The sequence below is a fragment of the Carassius auratus genome, unplaced genomic scaffold (genome assembly GCF_003368295.1).
Source record: "Carassius auratus strain Wakin unplaced genomic scaffold, ASM336829v1 scaf_tig00214203, whole genome shotgun sequence".
Classification (NCBI taxonomy): domain Eukaryota; kingdom Metazoa; phylum Chordata; class Actinopteri; order Cypriniformes; family Cyprinidae; genus Carassius; species Carassius auratus.
Window position 1 is genome coordinate 52,822 of NW_020527556.1, and position 19,281 is coordinate 72,102.

The 19,281-nt window shown below is 38.4% G+C and overlaps 2 protein-coding genes across 3 annotated transcripts; one reads left to right on the top strand and one right to left on the bottom strand.

Moving 5' to 3' along the window:
* Positions 1–1,414: 1,414 nt before the first annotated feature.
* LOC113091495 (uncharacterized) lies at positions 1,415–4,576 on the bottom strand. Its single transcript, XM_026257064.1, has 7 exons — positions 3,561–4,576; positions 3,125–3,450; positions 2,934–3,018; positions 2,680–2,814; positions 2,434–2,591; positions 2,223–2,331; positions 1,415–1,941 (listed from the first exon to the last, which is right to left on the bottom strand). Exons 1-7 carry the CDS (start codon positions 3,778–3,780, stop codon positions 1,907–1,909), a joined length of 1,068 nt encoding a protein of 355 aa, XP_026112849.1. The 5' UTR covers positions 3,781–4,576; the 3' UTR covers positions 1,415–1,906.
* Positions 4,577–17,175: 12,599 nt separating this feature from the next.
* On the top strand, positions 17,176–19,078 carry LOC113091496 (uncharacterized). 2 transcript variants are annotated; one of them, XR_003287359.1, is made up of 4 exons: positions 17,176–17,363; positions 17,835–17,966; positions 18,143–18,362; positions 18,476–19,078. XR_003287359.1 is itself a non-coding variant. In XM_026257065.1 (4 exons), the coding sequence occupies exons 1-4, from the start codon at positions 17,226–17,228 to the stop codon at positions 18,636–18,638; spliced, it is 663 nt and encodes a 220-aa protein (XP_026112850.1). In that variant the 5' UTR covers positions 17,176–17,225; the 3' UTR covers positions 18,639–19,078. The 2 variants fall into 2 exon arrangements, 1 of the variants encoding a protein (XP_026112850.1); XM_026257065.1 differs by having other exon boundaries at positions 17,825–17,966.
* Positions 19,079–19,281: the final 203 nt, after the last annotated feature.

Here is a 19,281-nt window from a genome sequence, read left to right on the forward strand (position 1 = left end):
TACGGTTTCAGTCGGATCCCGGCAGCCATTGTACGCTCCACCAGCATTTGGACGACCGGGAGTCCAACTCGCTGGGCCGCCTCGGAGTTCGCCACGAGTAGAAGCAGGTATCCATCGTGCATTCAAACTCTCAATACTCACCACTTGTATCTGTTACGTCCAGGAAAGGAGAGGGCCCTGGACAGTCTTCCTGCAAGCCAGAACAAAGGGGCACTTGTGAATAAGCTGATTGTCGTCACATAGCCAGAAGGAAAGAGGAGTGAAGGACTCACCTGAGATCTCCCGTGACAGAGTCTAAGAGACTCGAGACTCTCCAATTGGAGATTTGGATTTTAGCCTCCCTTCCCCATACCATTTTTTTTAGTCATTTACTAAAGTTTGTTTTAATATTTACTTACCGTCTTCTCGTGTGTCTGGTCATTGGGGTGTTCTTGGGACCTCCTAGAGGTGGAAACTAGGAAGGGGCGTGACTCACAACATCTGTGGTCCGCTCCGACCTGTGACCTATACATTATTCATTTTTTTGTGTGTAATTTGTTTGTAAAGGAGTACATTTTGTATATTTTTTTTTTTTTGCATTTTCACGTGTAAATAAAAGTACTTATGTACATTGTTAATTTGTTTAATGCAGCTTATAAATTTTTTCTCAAAAGATTATTTTATTTTTTTCATCCTGTAAATATTTTTTTTACACATTAAAACAAATTTCTCTATAATTGAAAGTACTTTTTACAACCATTTACAGCATAGTTTAGGTTTAAAATCAGAAAAACAACATCAGTTTGAGCCCAGCGCTGCTTCCATGTGTTCTGAGGTCTTCAGGAGGTGAATCTCTTGGTGAAGCAGAGACTCGGAGGACAATGCAGTGACAGTGGAACGAGGCACATGTCAAACACTCTGGAGACCATCTTTATGATGTATCACTGGCGGACAGAAGAGAAACACCAGGGTCTGGATTGTGGCACCCATCACTGTTGGCGTTCACTTCTCAGAAGATCCAGCAGCACTGTCAGGGCTTAAACCATTAAACACCTGTCCAGCGCTGCCACATTCAGCTTTATCCTGCAGTACAGGGGTACAGTCTGATTTAGGGAAAGAAGGAAAAGAGAAATTGTTTAGCTCCATGACAATGTAATTAGTTGAAGAAATATTGAGATACTTAAGTAAACTACTTTTAGTAACTACCAATACCATATTGGCTAAAATCTACTAGTCATGTTTAAAACCTTAGCTGAAGGGATAGTTTACCCAAAAAGGAAAATTACAAATCTGGAACAACTGGTTGAGCAAAGGATCACAGTATTGTAATTTTTAGTTGAACTATCCTTTAAGTAGAAGTATTATCTTGCATACTCTAATATACTTTGGGTATTGAGAGTAAAAGTAAAGGTATGTACATTATTGTTCTGAAAAATAATTTGTTTAATTTCTAAATATGTTCAATGTTATTCAATTTAAAGTTGCCTACTAATACACTGTTGGGTAGTTTAATCTACAACAATGCATCATCAGGGCTCTCAAGTTTTGAAATGAGTTTAGAGTGAGATTTTGGCGGCGGCAGGTACTCATAAATGACACATATTCTTACAAATGAAATAATATTTATTTAATTCAACATTTATTTATTTGTGTGTGAGTGTGTGTGTGAGAGAGAGAGAGAGAGAATGGTCAGTGTTGTTTATTGTAGGTGTTTGTAGCTGGTTTTGAGGCCTTTAGCACAGGGGTTGGTGGCTCCCATTTGAAGCACTGTGGTTCCAGGCCAGCCATTTTTACTGTCATGATGGATGACAGGGTTCCATCAAGTGCTAAGCTGTTCCTGGTTTTAGTCTTGTTCAATCCCACCATGGAGAAAACCCTTTCAGCGTCGGCATTTGAATGAGGGAGCACTAACACCAATGACGCTATTTTAGAAAGCCTCCCAAACTGGCTCAAACTGGTCACCTTTGAAAAAAGGAACCAAGAGCCTCTATTACTCAAATGCTTTGCTTTTATGATTTCAGTTGTATGTCATGTGATGCCAAATATGTCTTACTTTGCACTTGATTGAGGACATACTCCCCCAAAACTCCTCAACATTAAAGGTGGTGGGGTCTTACATAAACATTGTATGCCTACACACATTTTATGCCTTTTCCATAACATCAGAGATATCACTCAACTTACCCAGTAACAATATTCCCAAAAAGTACAGGTCTATCTCATGTGAGACTTGGAAGTTTTACCTGGCAGTTGGTTTAGTGGGTCCATGTAGAGGATGTCATGGACTTGTCGGCCCTGTAGTGCTAACGGCTTCATGAACCTTGCAAACAGTTTCAGGATGAACTTTGTCATCTGCAAATTTGTAGTTCATAAAAGATTTCCATGTATTACTTGAAAAAGGACATATCAGCCAATGAAAAATAAGCAGCAGGATGGCCAACCCTTGCATGTTACCTCTCCATGGAGCTGGAAGATGGAAGACCTTTCCCTCTGGAGGAGGAGGTTCAGTGTGGAGAATATTGGCAGCATCGCTTGATAGAAAAGGAGGTAAACTTCAGTCAGGGGCTTGGAAAAAGCATCCACCAGCCTTCTAAACCTTGGTTGTTTCTCATCTGTAAATAAAAACAGATTGTGCTTAAAAATTTATATTTAGTTTGGTGTAATGCACCTGTACTCCTGTCATTGAAATAAGCAACATACTTAAAGATTTAAAATAGCTGGTAAGTGGCCCATACTGTCGCAGAATTCGGGTTATACACCTCTCCAGGCTCAACCATCGCACTGAAATGTGCAGCAGCATTTCCATATACTCACTGTCATGGAATTCAAAAAATTCTGAAAAAAAAAAAGAAAAGAAAAATAATAATAATAATAATAATAATAATATATATACCATCAATATAAAAAAAGTCTGCATTTTGTTGTATAAAAGTAGAGCTGGTTGAACCACGAACCTGCCAGGTAACCTTTACGATTGGTGCTTCCCTTAAACCAATACCCAACATCCACCGCCAGATCTTCAGGATCAAAACCGGATATCTGAAATACATAAATTCCAATAATTAATACAACACTATCAGCAAACTGTTTAACTTGCCATTGGACTTAACAGATTGGTAATATAAAGTGTACATTTTGAACGTACTTCCAAAAACCTCTGCCCTGCCTGTTTGGCAGTGTTGTGGATAATATGACAGGGGCATCCATGTATGTAAATGCTGCCATTTTCCCTAAGCATTCTGGCTGCAATTGAATTGTTGGCACCTGTATATACAGGAGCATTGTCAATAGAGAGACCTACACAGTTTCTCCAAGGGATGTTGCTTTCCTGCAGGGTGTCATTGATTTTTTTATAAATCACTTCAGCAGTTCCACAGTTCCGCCCACTTGTGGTGCACATATCAAAGAATCTGTGCACAACTTTGTTGCTGTCAAATATTCGTACTGTGAGGGGATTCATCTTCTCTAGACCTGTAACAATAAAGTGCATAACTAAACCAACATGTTGTTCAAAAATTGTATGAGTGTGCATGTAGAAATGGATAAAAAATACAAATAACTGGTAGTTGTTAAACTCATACCAGTGTCATTTGAGCCATCTGTGACAAGTGTGCAGGGATTCTCTCTCATCTTCATCACCAGTTCCTTCTTAAAATGAGGTGCCACTGCTTCATTTATGATGCGCGTTGTTTTGGTGCTTGCGCTCTTAAAGCTCTGAGCCGTGGGGGAGTCTCTAAAACATTCTTTGTACAAGGGGCTGAAATGGTCAGCAACGGCAAATGGAACATTGTGCTGCACCATTGCAATGGCAACCTTCACCTCAGCCCTCCTGGTCTGCAACAGAAACAATTAATTAAATAACTCATAAAGCATTAGATAAGTGTTCAGTGTAATATAACCTACAATTTTAAAGGAAAATGCAATTTATCAAACATTGCCAACAGCCTTTTGGTTTTCCTTTGCTATGTACCTTGGCCTCTTGTACACTCATGCCTCCAACAGAAGTTGCTGGTGTGTAGACCTGTGCAACACTGCTGGCTGATTTTAGAGCCTGTTCTTTGGTTCGATGTCCTTTGCTTTCCACATGCCTGCTTATGTCCCTCACACCTTGATGGGCACAGGAGCTCTCTTGTCTGCAGACTGAGCACCAGTAAAAAGAGCTGCTGGTTCCCATTGTGATGAATGGCCATCGGGTTGACCACTCCTTCTTAAAGGAACACCTATAGGTGGCTGCTCCACTTAACCCTCTCTTTCTCCCTGTTTCCAGTGGGTTCTCCATGGTTTCCTTTATGGTGTCCTCCTCAGTCTCTTCCATGGACCCATCCTCTACTGGCACCCTAACTGCCTCCTCCACTACTGTCTTCTCCACAGTCTCCTCCTCTGACCTAGCCACCTTTTTAGGGAGCTGATCTTTAAGAGCAAAGCATGAAAGAATGCTCCTTTGCCTCTTCCCTGACATCTTTGAAATTTTGACAAATGCAATAATCAATATTTTACATTGGATAAAATATAATGAAATAGCCTAGGCAGAACGTTTTCACAATGGGGACCAGGAGGTTGTTCAGTAAAAATAAAAAGAAAGAAAAAACTAAAAATAAAGGGCTGCACAATGTGTCGTTTAAGCATCGATATCGCGATGTAAGAATCCACTATAGTCACATTGCAGGATGTGGATGTAGGGTGTGCTATGCTAATGATGTCTCTATTTTGTTTCTATGTTTTGCCACGGGATTTACACAAGCTCCAGTCTGGATCCAGAACACCTGAGAAGAGATGATGCTGACCCTCAGAGGACCTCAGATGATGCTAACCCTGAATCAACAAACAGAACTAACAATTATTGCTACAAGTGTGACTGTATCATATAATAATTATTAATTAATAATATTAATAATGTTCATCGTCTGGCTGATTACGTCTTGTATTGATTTTTCTAAAAATCCTATCAAACGTGCACAAACTGACAGTCACCACCATAAGCTACTACTAAATATTGTTGAAACATAATTTTCTGTAAAGTTGCTTTATAACGATTTGTATTGTAAAAAGCGATATACAAATAAACTTGAATTTAATTGAATTGAACTGTGGAACTGCAAGCTGCTCCCCGGCCCTTGACGAATGCGATTCGCGCAGACCGTGAGAGAAAGAGAGAGCGCGCGAGAGGGAGAGAGCGAGAGAAAGAGCGCGAGAAAGACTGCGCGCGCGAGAGAGAGAGACAGGGGGAGAGAGAGAGGGAGAGAGCGCTTCAAACAACAGGAGCGCTGTCTTGCTCTCTCCCTCGCGCATATTAATCAATTGACACGATGGTGTCGATGTTTAAATCATTTAAAATGAGAATGTAAATCTGCTCACCCCATTTTTGTTTGTAAGAAAAAATTTGATTAGATTTCATATCGCAATATATATCGCAGAAAAATAAAATATTGCAATGTAATTTTTTCCCAATATGGATAGGCCTATTATAGAAGTCTCTTATATAAAACTGTCAGAGTAGCCACCCAGCCTCTTCAACGTATAGCTATACAAAATAATAGTGGGCTAATAATAGGCGCAAAAATAACCCATCAGACCAAAACATATCTTAGACTTTATATTTAAAAAATTGGGGTCATTGTCTTGGCCAATACTTTGTGAATTTCTTAAAATAGAACTAGCAGGGAATCAACAGGCTAGTGTTACTTTTTTTTTTTTTTTATAGGCTAATTCACCTGATAGTCTGATCAAACTGCAAACTGTGTACCAGCTGTCTGGACACATAACGTTATATTCCCCAGCAATGATGAGATGACGTACTGTATTCTTAGGATGTTCTTCTCCCACGTTGATAAGTCTGTAGAAATTATAAAAGTGACAGCCGCTGTCCTCTTCTGTAACCGTTACGTTACCCAAGTTACTTCAGCGAACATCTGAATCTGTGTCGCGCATGAGCCTGTGAAAATCTTACCCAGATACAGCAATGCTTTTTTATGATTGGCTGTTCCGTAATTATTTTTTTTATTTGATTAACTGGTGCGTGTCAGGGCCTTCAAAGCTCTGTGGGGAACTTACTTGATTCATCTACCTGTTCACTGTTTAAAAAATAGCGCCGCAACTTGGTGGGCGTTATCCTCGTAATGTCTCTGCGTGAGAAATACAAGGTGTGGCGTGTGAACGGGTTGAAATGCGTGTGTCTCACGCCCAATGCGTGAGACTTGAGAGCCCTGGTAATATCTTTGTGATTTTAGGGACTACACTTACCGAAATCTTTGAAAACAGCAGCAAAAGTCAGTGATTCTCTGCTTGTCAGTTGTTGTGTTGGCGCTCCGTTTCTATGGCAACTCCCTCCGCTCCAGTGTTTGAATGAAACTCGAATGTTCAGCACGCACGCCCATTTAAACACGTCACAGTCACGCAGAATTTACATGAATAAACATTTAAAATTAGAACATAACTTAAATAATTTTATTAAATAATTAATAAATCATCTATTCTTTTTACTAATTTATCACATTATGGGGACCAAATGTAAATATAGTAAGTATAGTATAGTAATTTATGATATTGCTAATTTATTTGTTTGTTCCTTTCTTATTACTGACCTATCTTATTACTTGTCTTTAACACTTTGAAATTTATATTAATCTAGTTGTTTTTGCTGTGGTATTTTTTTTAAATCACAGGCAATATTCCTCTTGCAGTGTTTTGTAGGCTGCTGATTTTTGCTCAAGTTATTCAGCTGCAACAGAAGGCTTTGTAAAGATGTTTGACATCTAAACATTTTTTATATTGGATTTTTTATCTTATTGGAATCTAAACTAGGAATCGATAAAATTCATACAATACCCAAACCTTAGTAAGAAATGTTATGAACATAGATAAAATAACTGCTGAAAGTCAATCGTATTTACAGTACAAACCTTGTCAGTGAACTATGAGGGCAAAAAAACTAAACAGAAACAAAATAATCGTTCATTAATCGTAATCGAGGTAAAATGTTCAATTAATCGATTTTAGGCCATAATCGTCCAGCCCTATCTCAAAGTGTACACTGCACAGACGAGAAGCCTTGTTAGGAGTCCAGTTCTGTCGTTTCATGTTGAGCATCCACGGGTCTAGTCTGAGAGGGTCGTGATCACCTAGTGGAAAACTTTACACAGACAAATAGATAGTTACCTCTTTCACAGACTCTTTTGCATGTAAACAATTCAATGACTTTAGTATTAAAATGCTCAGAATAAAAGTGTTTTTTTGGCTTAAAAAAGGTGGAGGCCATCACGGTCCTCATTCTGTTTGGGATATTTTTAAAAACTTAATTTGGCTTAATGCATTAAGACAGTGTTTTTCAAAGACCAAACTCAGAAAACACGTTATTAATAAATCATAGCCTACTTATGTACAGACAAGCAGATGAGTCCAGAATACGAACGCAACACGCATCTGGCGGTTTCCTCCCATAGAAATAAACGTTATAAGGAAAACGCTTAACTTACATGGCTTAATGCATTAAAACAGTGCTTGTCTGTACATAGTATTATTTATTAATCATGTTCTTACTGAGTTTCGTCTTTTAAAACAGTTTTATTTGGTTTAAGTCGAAGTGTTTTCTCATAGTCTAAAGTTAATGGTGTTCAGTGTAAGGAAAACACTTAAAAATTGTTGTTAAATACGGGCGTTAAATAATGTTACAGTCGTTAAATAACGTTACAGCTAATCACAGTCTGTTTGATTCTGGAGTGTAAAGTTTTAAATCCCCGTTATAAAGAATAAATAGATAAATAAATAAAATTACATTACAATATCACTCACCGGAAAAAAAGGATCATAGACTTGGATGGTCTGCTAATACAATTAACCGCACAACAAGACGTTTTATTTGATGATTTTAAGAAATAATCACGAAAACAAACATAGAATGTTTAAAACAAAGGCAGAAACACGGCAGAGATGACAAGTGTCGGTACACGATCCGTCCACCTGCACGATCCGTTCTACGCATGCGCGTAATTACGTAGTAGAAAACGCACATGCGCAAATGGTAATTCTGTTTTGTGACGATTTACGACGCTGCACGATCCGTTCCACGCATGCGCAAATTTGTACCGCGAGACTTAATTCCCTCACCGCGAAAGAAAATGGAGTTCAGCGGAAGGAATTAGAAGTTTGCCCTTTACGATGCCGTTAGGCAATATTTGGTTGACGGGTTAGTGGATACGGTGTTAAAGAAGAAGGTCTCACGAATGGCTGCAAATTTCGTTATAAGAGGTAAGTGAGTGTGGGAATTTGAAATAATATTAGCTAGGGCTGGGTACCGAGTTCGATACTTTTTAGGTAACGTTACCGACCGAATTGCCTCAATACTATCGAAAAAATGACTTCTTGTTTGGTATCAGATTCCAATACCTAAAGAGTTAACTCGTCAATATCAGTGCTTAAACAAATACGTAAGAAATGCTCAACGACACACCTAAAACATACTCCTATGAGGCGCGCGCACACACACACACACTCACACACACTAAAAATTTGGAAAAGTCTCGATGCCAACAGCGCGCGATGCAGTATTTGCAGTAAAATGCTTACTCCAAAGACTGGTACCATGACAGATGTGATGAAGACCTTGACAGTGCACGGAGTAAACATAAGAGCAGAAAGTTTTTCCGTCTCCGACTGGTAAATGAAGAGGATACTTTGTTGATCACGCTGACAGTGTTTATATTGCAATAATTCAAAAATGTGTTGGTTAGTCAGATTTTTTTTCCAGTAAGGAATCATGAACTTAACGTGTAATGTTACAAACGATTTCTGTTTCAAATAAATGCTGTTCTTTTGAAATTCTAATTCAAAGAATCATGAAAACATTTATCATAGTTTCCAAAATATAAAGTTGCAAACTGTTTTTATATTTCTGAAGGAAATGTGACACTGAAGTAATGATTTTGCAAACTCAGCTTTGACATCGCAGGAATAAATTACATTGTGAAATATAATTTAAAATCTTATTTGAATATAATACTATATCACAGTGTTACAAGTTTTACTTTATTTTTGATCAAACAAATTCAGCTTTGGTGATCATGAGCTCTTTATAAAAAATTAAAAAAGTGCACTATCTAAGGAGCATGAGTCAAACTGAAAAATAAAAAGTTTTCTGAGGTAATGTGTTATGTAATCTTGTTAAAAATGGATTTCATAAAATTGGTATCTAAAAAGTATCGTTCAGGAACCGGTATCAAAATTGTTTGAACAATACCCAGCCCTAATATTAGCATTGTTTTAGTTAACACATGTGAGCATGTTAGTAACGTTCCATCTAGTCAGACATAGTAACCCCCAACATTTTTCACCACACGTGTTTGCATCCCTGAACAAAGGCACATGCACGTAAGTGCTGTATTGTAATACCAAACAAAGCAGCAAAATCATTATGTAAAAACTTTGTTTGTCTATCACAGAAAATAAATTATTCTACACTGGCCCCAGTGCACAATTCATGAGACTGGTTGTGCTGTCTGATGAGCAGAGGCGGGCTGTCCTGGAGGAGTGCCACAACAACCCTGGCACAGGGAACCATGGGTGCGTGAGGGCGACCATGGACAGGGTTTAACAGTATGCCCTCTGCATCTGTACTGGTGCCATGTTTCACTTTTTGGATGTAAGTTGTAATTCATGGAATGTATGTATCCAAGAATGTTAAGAAACAAACAATGCAAGACTCCAATATTACATGTGTATTACAGACTGACATCCCATCTATTCGTAAGTGGTGGTGTATCCAGATTCTGGAGAAATTCTCGATCGCAAGGTAGGACACATTTCAAGCAGAGAAACACTGCTCTGCTTTACAATTATGCTACATTTAAAAGTACCATACTTTTGAATAGGCATGGGCAGAAATTTGGGCAGCGCTTTGCCTTCTGGACAGAGGAGGCAGAACAGCTGATGGCAGGCAACCTACCACCTATTTTTAGGATTTATCGACCCCAAATAGTCAAGGTATGGCCAAACCAGGTAACCATTTTTACTTATGCATTCTATATAGGTAGGTCAAAAAAATTGAATATTGTGCAAAAGTGTGTGAATTACTGAATTAAAGGATTAGTTCGCCCAGATAGCACATTTATGTAATTAATAACTTACCCTCATTTTGTTTCAAACCTGTAAAACCTCCGTTTATCTTCGGAACACAGTTTAAGATATTTTAGATTTAGTCCTAGAGCTCTCAGTCCCTCCATTGAAGCTGTGTGTACGGTCTACTGTCCATGTCCAGAAAGGGAAGAAAAACATCATCAGAGCAGTCCATGTGACATCAGAGGGTCTTTATTGAAGCATCAAAAATACATTTTGGTCCAAAAATAGCAAAAACTACGACTTTATTCATCATTGTCTTCTCTTCCGTGTCTGTTGTGAGAGAGAGTTCCAAACAAAGCAGTCTGGATATCCGGTAATATCTTAAACTGTGTTCAAAAGATAAACAGAGGTTTTACGGGTTTGAAACAACATGAGGGTAAGTTATTAATTACATAAATGTGCTATCTGGGTGAACTAACCCTTTAAATGTACAACTTGAAACCGATACATTATATAGATTTATACAACATGTTACATCATATGATATATTCAAAAATAGAAGATCATAACAAACTGTTCAAGTCAAGGTGGGTCAGATGTACACCAATAATGCGATTCTTTCCAATGATCAGAGTAAGGAGTTAATCGCAGTAAGATGTTTACATGACTGGAGCAAACCTCTTCACTTCTACATGCAGTTTTTATTTTCTGATTATTCACACATAGCCTAATGCAGAGCACAAATGATGAACTCCTATACTGTCCACTGTTTTAATTTATGTATATTAAATAACAAACGGGTTCTTATGGATGTATTTTGTTATTCTGTGCCGCGATGAAGACCGAAATATTATGTCGGTGCCTGTAACAGTTTTATACACTGCTGTATATACAACTATATATAATGTATGAGATTCATGTTTTACATTTGAATTATTGAAATTGACAAACTTTCATAATATTCTAATTATTTGAGACCTACCTTTATTTACTTTGTGCATGTTATGGTTTAAATGAAAATACAACAATAATATTCAAACCATAACAAAATGTTTTCAGTCATGAATTATAAAAATTTAGGTTTGTATCATTCACATTCATGTCTATCTTCAAAAACGTGAGTGACACATAACAGGTTAATTTTTGATATTTTATTTTATCATAGGAGGAACAGGTAGAAGTGGAGGAGCTGCCCCTCACATTAAATTAAAACATATGTACGAGGCAGAATACATTGTGAGGAACAGTGTTGGGCTTTTCACTGGCCAGATGCAAGAGCCAACATACGTTCATGGATCATGATGACCGAAGGGAAGCATGGAGGGTGCTGGAGTCAATGCAGTGCGATGCTATGGAGCCCTTCACATTAATTTTTGAAAAAATCAAGGACATGGAAACCTTTATGATTATTTGCAAAGACACCCTCAACCTGAGAGTAAATGCTGGAGTTGGCCTGCACAGTGACCCACACACTGTGTGAGTATGAGGGAGGAAGTGTGTGTGTGTGTGTGTGAGAGATAGAGAGGGGGAGAGAGAGAGTGTGTGTGTGTGAGAGAGGGGGAGAGCAAGAGAGAGTGTGTGTGTGTGTGTGAGAGAGAGAGAGAGAGAGAGAGAGGAAGGGTAGGAGAGTGTGTGTGTGGGAGAGAGAGGAAGGGTAGGAGAGTGTGTGTTTATGTGAGAGAGAGAGAGCGAGAGAGAGAGAGTGTGTGTGTGTATGTGTGAGAGGGAGAGTGTGTGAGAGAGAGGGGGAGGGAGTGGGTGGGAGAGAGGGAGAGAGAGAGAGTCTGTGTGTGTGAGAGAGGGTGAGAGTGTTTGTGTGTGTGAGAGAGAAAGTCAGAGATAATTTTTACTCTTAAATAAAACTTCTGTTTGCACACATGCTTCTTTCAAGTAATTTCCATTGTCAGTTTGAAATACTCTATAACGTTTCCCCACACTTGTTTGTAGCTCTTTCTTCATTTAAGTGCAGATAGTCTTGGCAGAAATGCATTATGTTCCTTGTTGGCTTCTGTAAACAACATTGAAGGGATTATTTCCCTCACTTCGATCGATATATATATTAGTCTATATATTAGTCTATATAGACCCATACTAATACAAAATTACTAACTTAAAGGTTAACTATTAGTCAAGTCTGCTTTGTCAATTCTTCCACATGTACAGTACATACATACAGAGAATCGAAGACCCTCCGGTGCATACAGATAACATTAACAGTACAGCCTAAAAATCTAGGTCAAATATAAAATGTAGATACAACTATACAATAAGGGAATGTAAAAAAGACATAATAAAATTAAAAATCAAGTTAAATAAAGCGGCAGAAGGCAGATCGAGTGCAAACCAGTGAAGTGAACAAACAGTGCAGATAAAATATTTTTAGTGCAAAAAGAAGCTTATTCAGTCTGATTAAATTGACAAACGGCTCAAGAGCAGTTATTTTATTTAACTGACAGATGAGTTGGTAGAATGACGCCAGTTCGATTAGCAGCTTTTAATAAACAAATAAAAAAACTACACAAACAGCCTTTGACAATACTACTGACCTCAGACCAAAACACGGCAAGTTAAGTAAATTAAGCCTAATACCAGCAATGAATCGCAATGTATGGAGGAAAGTGATCATGTATTTTCATGTAACGACTCACAAATCCTTTATTATTTTGGATTGGCAACCACGTAAACACATAGTAATGCATAGCGTAAGCTACATTTAAAAGCTGTTAAATGTTAAACACAATACAACTAACGTTACATAAAATATGCCGCAAGTTGTGCCGCCTTGCCGTCAAGTGTTTTAGTAGGTACCGATAGTGTAGGAAAACAGTGACGTTTTCTACTACGTAATTACGCGCATGCGTAGAACGGATCGTGCAGGTGGAACGGATCGTGTACCAACAACAAGTTCAGCGGCTGACGTGACGTGACGGCTAACAGATAGCAACGTCAATCAACCTGTCACCCAAGTGGCCACGCCCTTAATTATGCAGAATTTCAAGGCTTAAGATATTTTAGATTTAGTCCTAGAGCTCTCAGTCCCTCCATTGAAGCTGTGTGTACGGTCTACTGTCCATGTCCAGAAAGGTAAGAAAAACATCATCAAAGTAGTCCATGTGACATCAGAGGGTCAGTTAGAATTTTTTGAAGCATCGAAAATACATTTTGGTCCAAAAATAGCAAAAACGACGACTTTATTCAGCATTGTCTTCTCTTCCGTGTCTGTTGTGAGAGAGAGTTTAAATCAAAGCAGCTGGTTATCTGGTTCGCGAATGAATCATTCAGTTCACCAAATCGAACTGAATCATTTTAAAAGGTTTGCATCTCTAATACGCATTAATCCACAAATGACTTAAGCTGTTCACTTTTTTAATGTGGCTGACACTCCCTCTGAGTTAAAACAAACCAATATCTCGGAGTAATTCATGTACTCAAACAGTACACTGACTGAACTGCTGTGAAGAGAGAACTGAAGATGAACACCGAGCCAGATAACGAACGAAAGACTGACTCGTTCACGAGTCAAGAACCGTTTCTGTCAGACGCGTCCGATTCGTGAACCGAGGAGCTGATGATACTGTGCATGTGTGATTCAGCATGACGCAGACCGACACACAGAGCGTCTGAACCGAACTCATTCTTTTGGTGATTGATTCTGAACTGATTCTGTGCTAGTGTTATGAGCCCAGGTAAACCGAAGGCTTGAATCAAGGGCAATCATTGCAAATGACGCCATTATGTCGAGCACAAAAAAAACGGTGAACCGCTTTCTTCAACCGGTTAATTGAATCAAACTGCCCAAAACAACTACTGGTGATCTGAACACCGATGCAACCGGTTCTTCACTCGTGAACGAGTCAGTCTATTGTTCATTATCTGGCTCAGCTCGGTGTTCATCTTCAGTTCTCTCTTCACATCAGTTCAGTCAGTGTACTGTTTGAGTGCATGGATTACTCCGGGATATTGGTTTGTTTGAACTCAGAGGGAGTGTAAGCCACATTAAAAAAATTAACATCTTAAGTCATTTGTGGATTAATGCGTATTAGAGATGCGAACCGTTTAAAACGATTCAGTTCGATTTGGTGAACTGAATGATTCGTTCGCGAACCGGATATCCAGACTGCTTTGATTTGAATTCTTTCTCACAACAGACACGGAAGAGAAGACAATGCTGAATAAAGTCGTCGTTTTTGCAATTTTTGGACCAAAATGTATTTTCGATGCTTCAAAAAATTCCAACGGACCCTCTGATGTCACATGGACTACTTTGATGATGTTTTTCTTATCTTTCTGGACATGGACAGTAGACCGTACACACAGCTTCAATGGAGGGACTGAGAGCTGTTGGACTAAATCTAAATTATCTTAAACTGTGTTCCGAAGATAAAAGGAGGCCTTACATGTTTGGAACAGCATAAGGGTTAGAGTTATTAATGACATAATTTTCATTTTTGGGCGAACTAACCCTTTAAGTAACTTACCAGTTTAACAGTATTACCTCTCTATCATCCTTTTCCAGCTCCAAGTTACCTAGCATAGAGAGTGAACTGACTTTAAGAAATCAAACATAAAAAATGTAAGAAAAACAAAGGAATCAGACATAAAAATGATTTGTATCATAAAAAGCACTACAAATAAACTTTCAATTGAATTGAAGTTTTGAAAATAAGGTTCAGAAAATAAGTGCTAAAGTAATTCTGAAAAACTAAATAATATAAAGACACATATTTTCCATTTAACATAGTAAAGTTAATGATGCAGAAGCTAAATCAGAAAATCTTCACCAACACCATGTATAAAGATTTAGAATTTAGAATAATTTTAAATAAATGTGGAGTAGCACTGCATGATTAACAACACATTTTTTCTTTCTATATATCTTTGTAAGAACCAATAAACAGCCAATATGTTAGTAATATACATGCTAATAATCAATAAGTTAATAACAAATGTGTTCCCTAATCGAAGATTAATTAACCTAAATTTGGTGAATTTAATAAAATAAATATTCCAGGAACAGGATTGTGAAATGCTACACTCAGTTGAATTTTAATCTTCTAGCTGCGTGGGGTGAGGATGACACACCCACGTTCCCGTCCTGGATCTTCACCTGAAGTGTGGTGAAAAGGTTTTCGAGGTGTCGTTGTGGAGGGAAGAGGCACTGTGGGACCTGTGTGAAGGAGAGGATGTGGTCATCACCCATCTTCGTCCCCGCATCCTCAACGACGGCCGGGGAAAAGTTCAGTCTTCCATATATACCTCTGTGAAGGTACATAATGCACAACTAATCCATCTACTATGTCCATAAAACACTAATCCCATGAAGAAAAGCCAGTTATAAACAATAAATGAATCAAGCTATATTTACTTTGTTTGATACTTGACAATAATTAATTAATTGACGTAATTATGTTAAAAAGTAGCCTGCATGTATAATTTAATAAAAATGCACAAATTAAATTTGATATAATCATGATGCATTATTATATCGAACTGAATCGAATCATTGACTTGACATGATAATCAAACCTAATCATGAAACAGTATTCAAAACTATGATTAGCTTCCCAAACTGTAGTATGTTGATATAAGTTTTCCAAAAGTACCGAGATAATCGTTTCAAGACAAAATTTGAAGTCCAGATATAAGACACTCTAACACTAACATTTAATGTGGAGGATATTAACTGTGATGAGATGATTGACTGGGCAGTTTAAAGTACGTAATGCAGGTTAGAGACTCTAGATGACTCAGTAGCTTATTCATAAGTATGCTTTAAAGAAAATCTACCTAATTTATCAATACATTGACTCACTGGGTCTCTAATCTGCATTACACACTTTAAATGATAACAGGGTGCGCATAACTAATAGGTGCAATTACGACAAAGTAGTAGGTCTCAAACTTTGGCAGCTTTTACTACACACTCTAAAGTATGTACTCTTAAGTGTACATATTTTTTGGATATAGTACAAGCAATTGAATTGGGATGCAGTGTAAAACTTTAAACTTCCAGGACTCATTTTATTTTATTTATTTATTTATTTGTAAAACTTACAGATTGCTATGGGGCAGGTCCAAGAAACTGAAGTGGAAGTTATCTTCCTCACAAGTGACTCCGTGGTGTATGCAATACCTGAGAGCATCTACTCAATGAGGATGACCTGATCTCCAGCTGCCCATGAGGCTAATTTTAAAACACATAAACCGCCGTGTTTTTAAAGGTTCATTCAGTAAAGCAGTAAAATGTAAATAGTTATCTGTTTACAACTCTGTCTGTTTAGTTTGTGGGGGTTTTTCACTGTTTAACATTTGATGTTTTCTCTGCTTGAAGCTTTTCTTTTGTTTGTTAGTTTTTAGTTTGTTCTAAACCATGTGTCAGTAACAATAAAAACATAATTCTGTGTTTCCACAGTAGTTGTCTTCTTTACCATTCATATCCTTCCTCTAACATCTATATCTTTAGTTGTGTCACTTTAAGATTAACCAATGTCTCATGGTTTAGGAAAGACATGAAGGAGAGTAAATGGTGACAGCTTTTATTTTGGGGTTAAGTATCCCTTTAAAGGCTATGTTGCAGGTTTTTTTTTTTTTCTTTTCTGGCAATTTTCTAGTTCGTAATAAACATTTAAACAGCTATCCATTGTATTTGATGTTGTAGGGTATTACAAAAAAGAAATATAATAAGGAAAAGTAGGCGATATCTTAGCGGTTAGCTACAGGTTAGCAATGAATCTTGTTTCTCCCACAATGCATTGCATGACGTCACATGAGGTACTCGCTTTTGGACGACAAACGAAAGCCCGCTTTAATACCATTGAGAGAGTGAGACGAGTAGTGTTAGTAGCTAGTGAAAGAGATCGATAGATTGATAGATAAATAGATACATACATAGATAGATATCATAGCATAGCATAAATATATAGTCAGAGATAGCATAGCATAACAGATAGCTTAGAGAAAGAGTAGAGAATAAATAGACAACATGGTTTATTACTGTGTTTGTGGCGGGTGCAAGAACTCCAGCAAAACTGGACATAGGGTCCATTGTTTCCCCAAGGACAAAGGGATCTTCCGAAGCTGGGATGCAATTTGTCAAGATTAGGCGGGCAGATTTTTCAGCTAGCTCTGTCACCGCCTACTCGAGAATATGCAGCGCGCATTTCAAAGAGGAGGATTACCACTCAGGGGATGCCAAGATGGTCGCACTTTCTTTAAAAAGTATGAGGATGGCTAAGTTAATTCCTACCGCCGTGCCGTCTGTGAATGCAAACCTCTCTGCTTGTCCTGTCCCGAGGTCGAGAGACACCGTCTGCCGCAAGCGATATATTGCCACGGTAAGCATCATGCTAACGTTAATGTTTACAAGCTGCGTTTTAGCTAGCTCTGTTTGTATTTTGCATACCGTGTTCCCTTTGACACAGCCTCCACTACAAGCGTGATCATTCTGAAATTAGAAAAGCATATTTCGTGATTCACGAATATGAGCCGAAACAAAATTGCCCTGAAGTAAATGTCCATAATATGGACATCGGGAATCGTCATCGGCAATGGGCTTTCACAATAGTGTGTTTGCGTTTTGTGTTAGACTGCTACGGTTCTCTTTCACATATATTTGACCGTGACCGTGTAATGGAGGCTAAACGCAAGTAAACACAGTTTACCCACCTCTGGAATATCAGAAACAGTTTATCCACTTTTCACTTCAAAGTTTAGCTACCTCTCAGTAAATTCACTAACGTTACCATCACATGTACTCTAGACATTTATAACCACTTATTATATTTGTTTTGGCAAGAAGATGACAGATACCTCACAGCAGGAGACCGTGGACAGTGTAGACACTGTGGAGAGTGTCGATACTGGCGATCAGCCCTTGTCCTCCTCCACTTCTGACGCTGTGACACAGTGTTATTTGAAGCCCCCCCGATGGTCTCGCGGTAAGTCTTGGGTATTTTAAGTGGTAGATATTCTGTCTAAATCATTGCCAGTATCTATGCAAGCAGTACATTTCCATACACATTGATTAAATTAATACATAGCCTACACCAAAACATAGCCGCTTAGATTTGCTATGATTGTCACATGTTTGGGTATGTTTACTGCCTCTCCACAGCTGTGCAGGTTAACCTGAAGCCCAAGATGGTCAGCGTGGGCACACAGACGTCTTTCAGCCCACAAACCTCCACTCCCCTCGCTAGTCCTGAACAGACAGATGATGAAGATGATGATAATGCCTCTGTCGTTAGTGACTTATCGTGGGTGCCCGAAGAGCCGATGCATGAGGAGGACTTGTTTGATGAGGAGCCACCTTACGCGTGTGACCCCCACCACAAGTGAGATAATTTAAAACCAACATAGACCATTTTGAATGCTCATTTTATTGTGTACTGTAGCTTTGGTAGTTTGAATGACACCTCCCTCCCTCCCTAATTTTTTGTTGTTGTAGTGGCATTGACAAATTCATTGTTTGCCAAGAGGAGCTGATGGGCCTTTTTGCCATCTGTCCGGCCTGTTGTGAGAGGTCAGATAGTAGCATCGTGCAGCAGGAAGGAACTTTTGTTAAGATCAAGCAGGTACGGTTTTGTTTGCGCAGCAGGCCATCTGGTTAGAAAATCAGAATATCTAATTACAATCTGATAGCTCTGACTGTCTTGCCAGATAATTTACAATGTATGTACCAGGCTGGCTTTAGTCTGTTGGTTTGTGATGTGTTTTTTCCATCTTTGTAAGTGGCAATAATTGTCGCTGTACCCCATTCAAGGGGTCCTGCATGCCGCATGTCTGCTCCTCTGCCTGTTATTTGCATGAAATTTGTTGTATGTAATTCAAAATAATTTACCAATCATTTTACCTGTGCCTTGTCAACCTCTGTGTGCGGTGTTGTCTGGGCTCACTGTGTGTCTGCTTGATGTGCTTTTGCGTGTGTGTGTGTGTGAGAGAAACAAAAGAAACTGTGCAAACGTTTCAGGTCAGTAATCTTCGTCCTTGTTCAGTAAATGTTCAGTAACCGTTAAAAGCAATGCCAATAAACTGTGTTTTCTTATCAAAATTCATGTGTTCTGTGTGCTTTATAACATTTTAAGGGCAATTGGGGGATCACAACAGAATAAGCAATTATTTTTATTAATTTTCATCCAAACGAGGCCATTGAAAGCCCTGATAGGTCTGGTCACCACTTTGAAATTTTTGTCTGATGGTTGAAACCACACAAGAGGGTAGATGCTTCCTTATACTCCTGCCTAAAACTCCATA

What these genes read in the sequence shown, in the direction of transcription:
- LOC113091496 (XM_026257065.1), top strand. Translation starts at nt 17,226, where the DNA reads ATGGTCGCACTTTCTTTAAAAAGTATGAGGATGGCTAAGTTAATTCCT. An exon ending in GCCCCCCCGATGGTCTCGCG is followed by an intron (nt 17,967 to 18,142) that starts GTAAGTCTTGGG and finishes GCCTCTCCACAG; the next exon opens with CTGTGCAGGTTAACCTGAAG. An exon ending in GCGTGTGACCCCCACCACAA is followed by an intron (nt 18,363 to 18,475) that starts GTGAGATAATTT and finishes TTGTTGTTGTAG; the next exon opens with TGGCATTGACAAATTCATTG.
- LOC113091495 (XM_026257064.1), bottom strand. Translation starts at nt 3,780, where the DNA reads ATGGTGCAGCACAATGTTCCATTTGCCGTTGCTGACCATTTCAGCCCC. An exon ending in CAGCTATTTTAAATCTTTAA is followed by an intron (nt 2,592 to 2,679) that starts GTATGTTGCTTA and finishes TTTTATTTACAG; the next exon opens with ATGAGAAACAACCAAGGTTT. An exon ending in TCTTCCAGCTCCATGGAGAG is followed by an intron (nt 2,332 to 2,433) that starts GTAACATGCAAG and finishes ACAAATTTGCAG; the next exon opens with ATGACAAAGTTCATCCTGAA.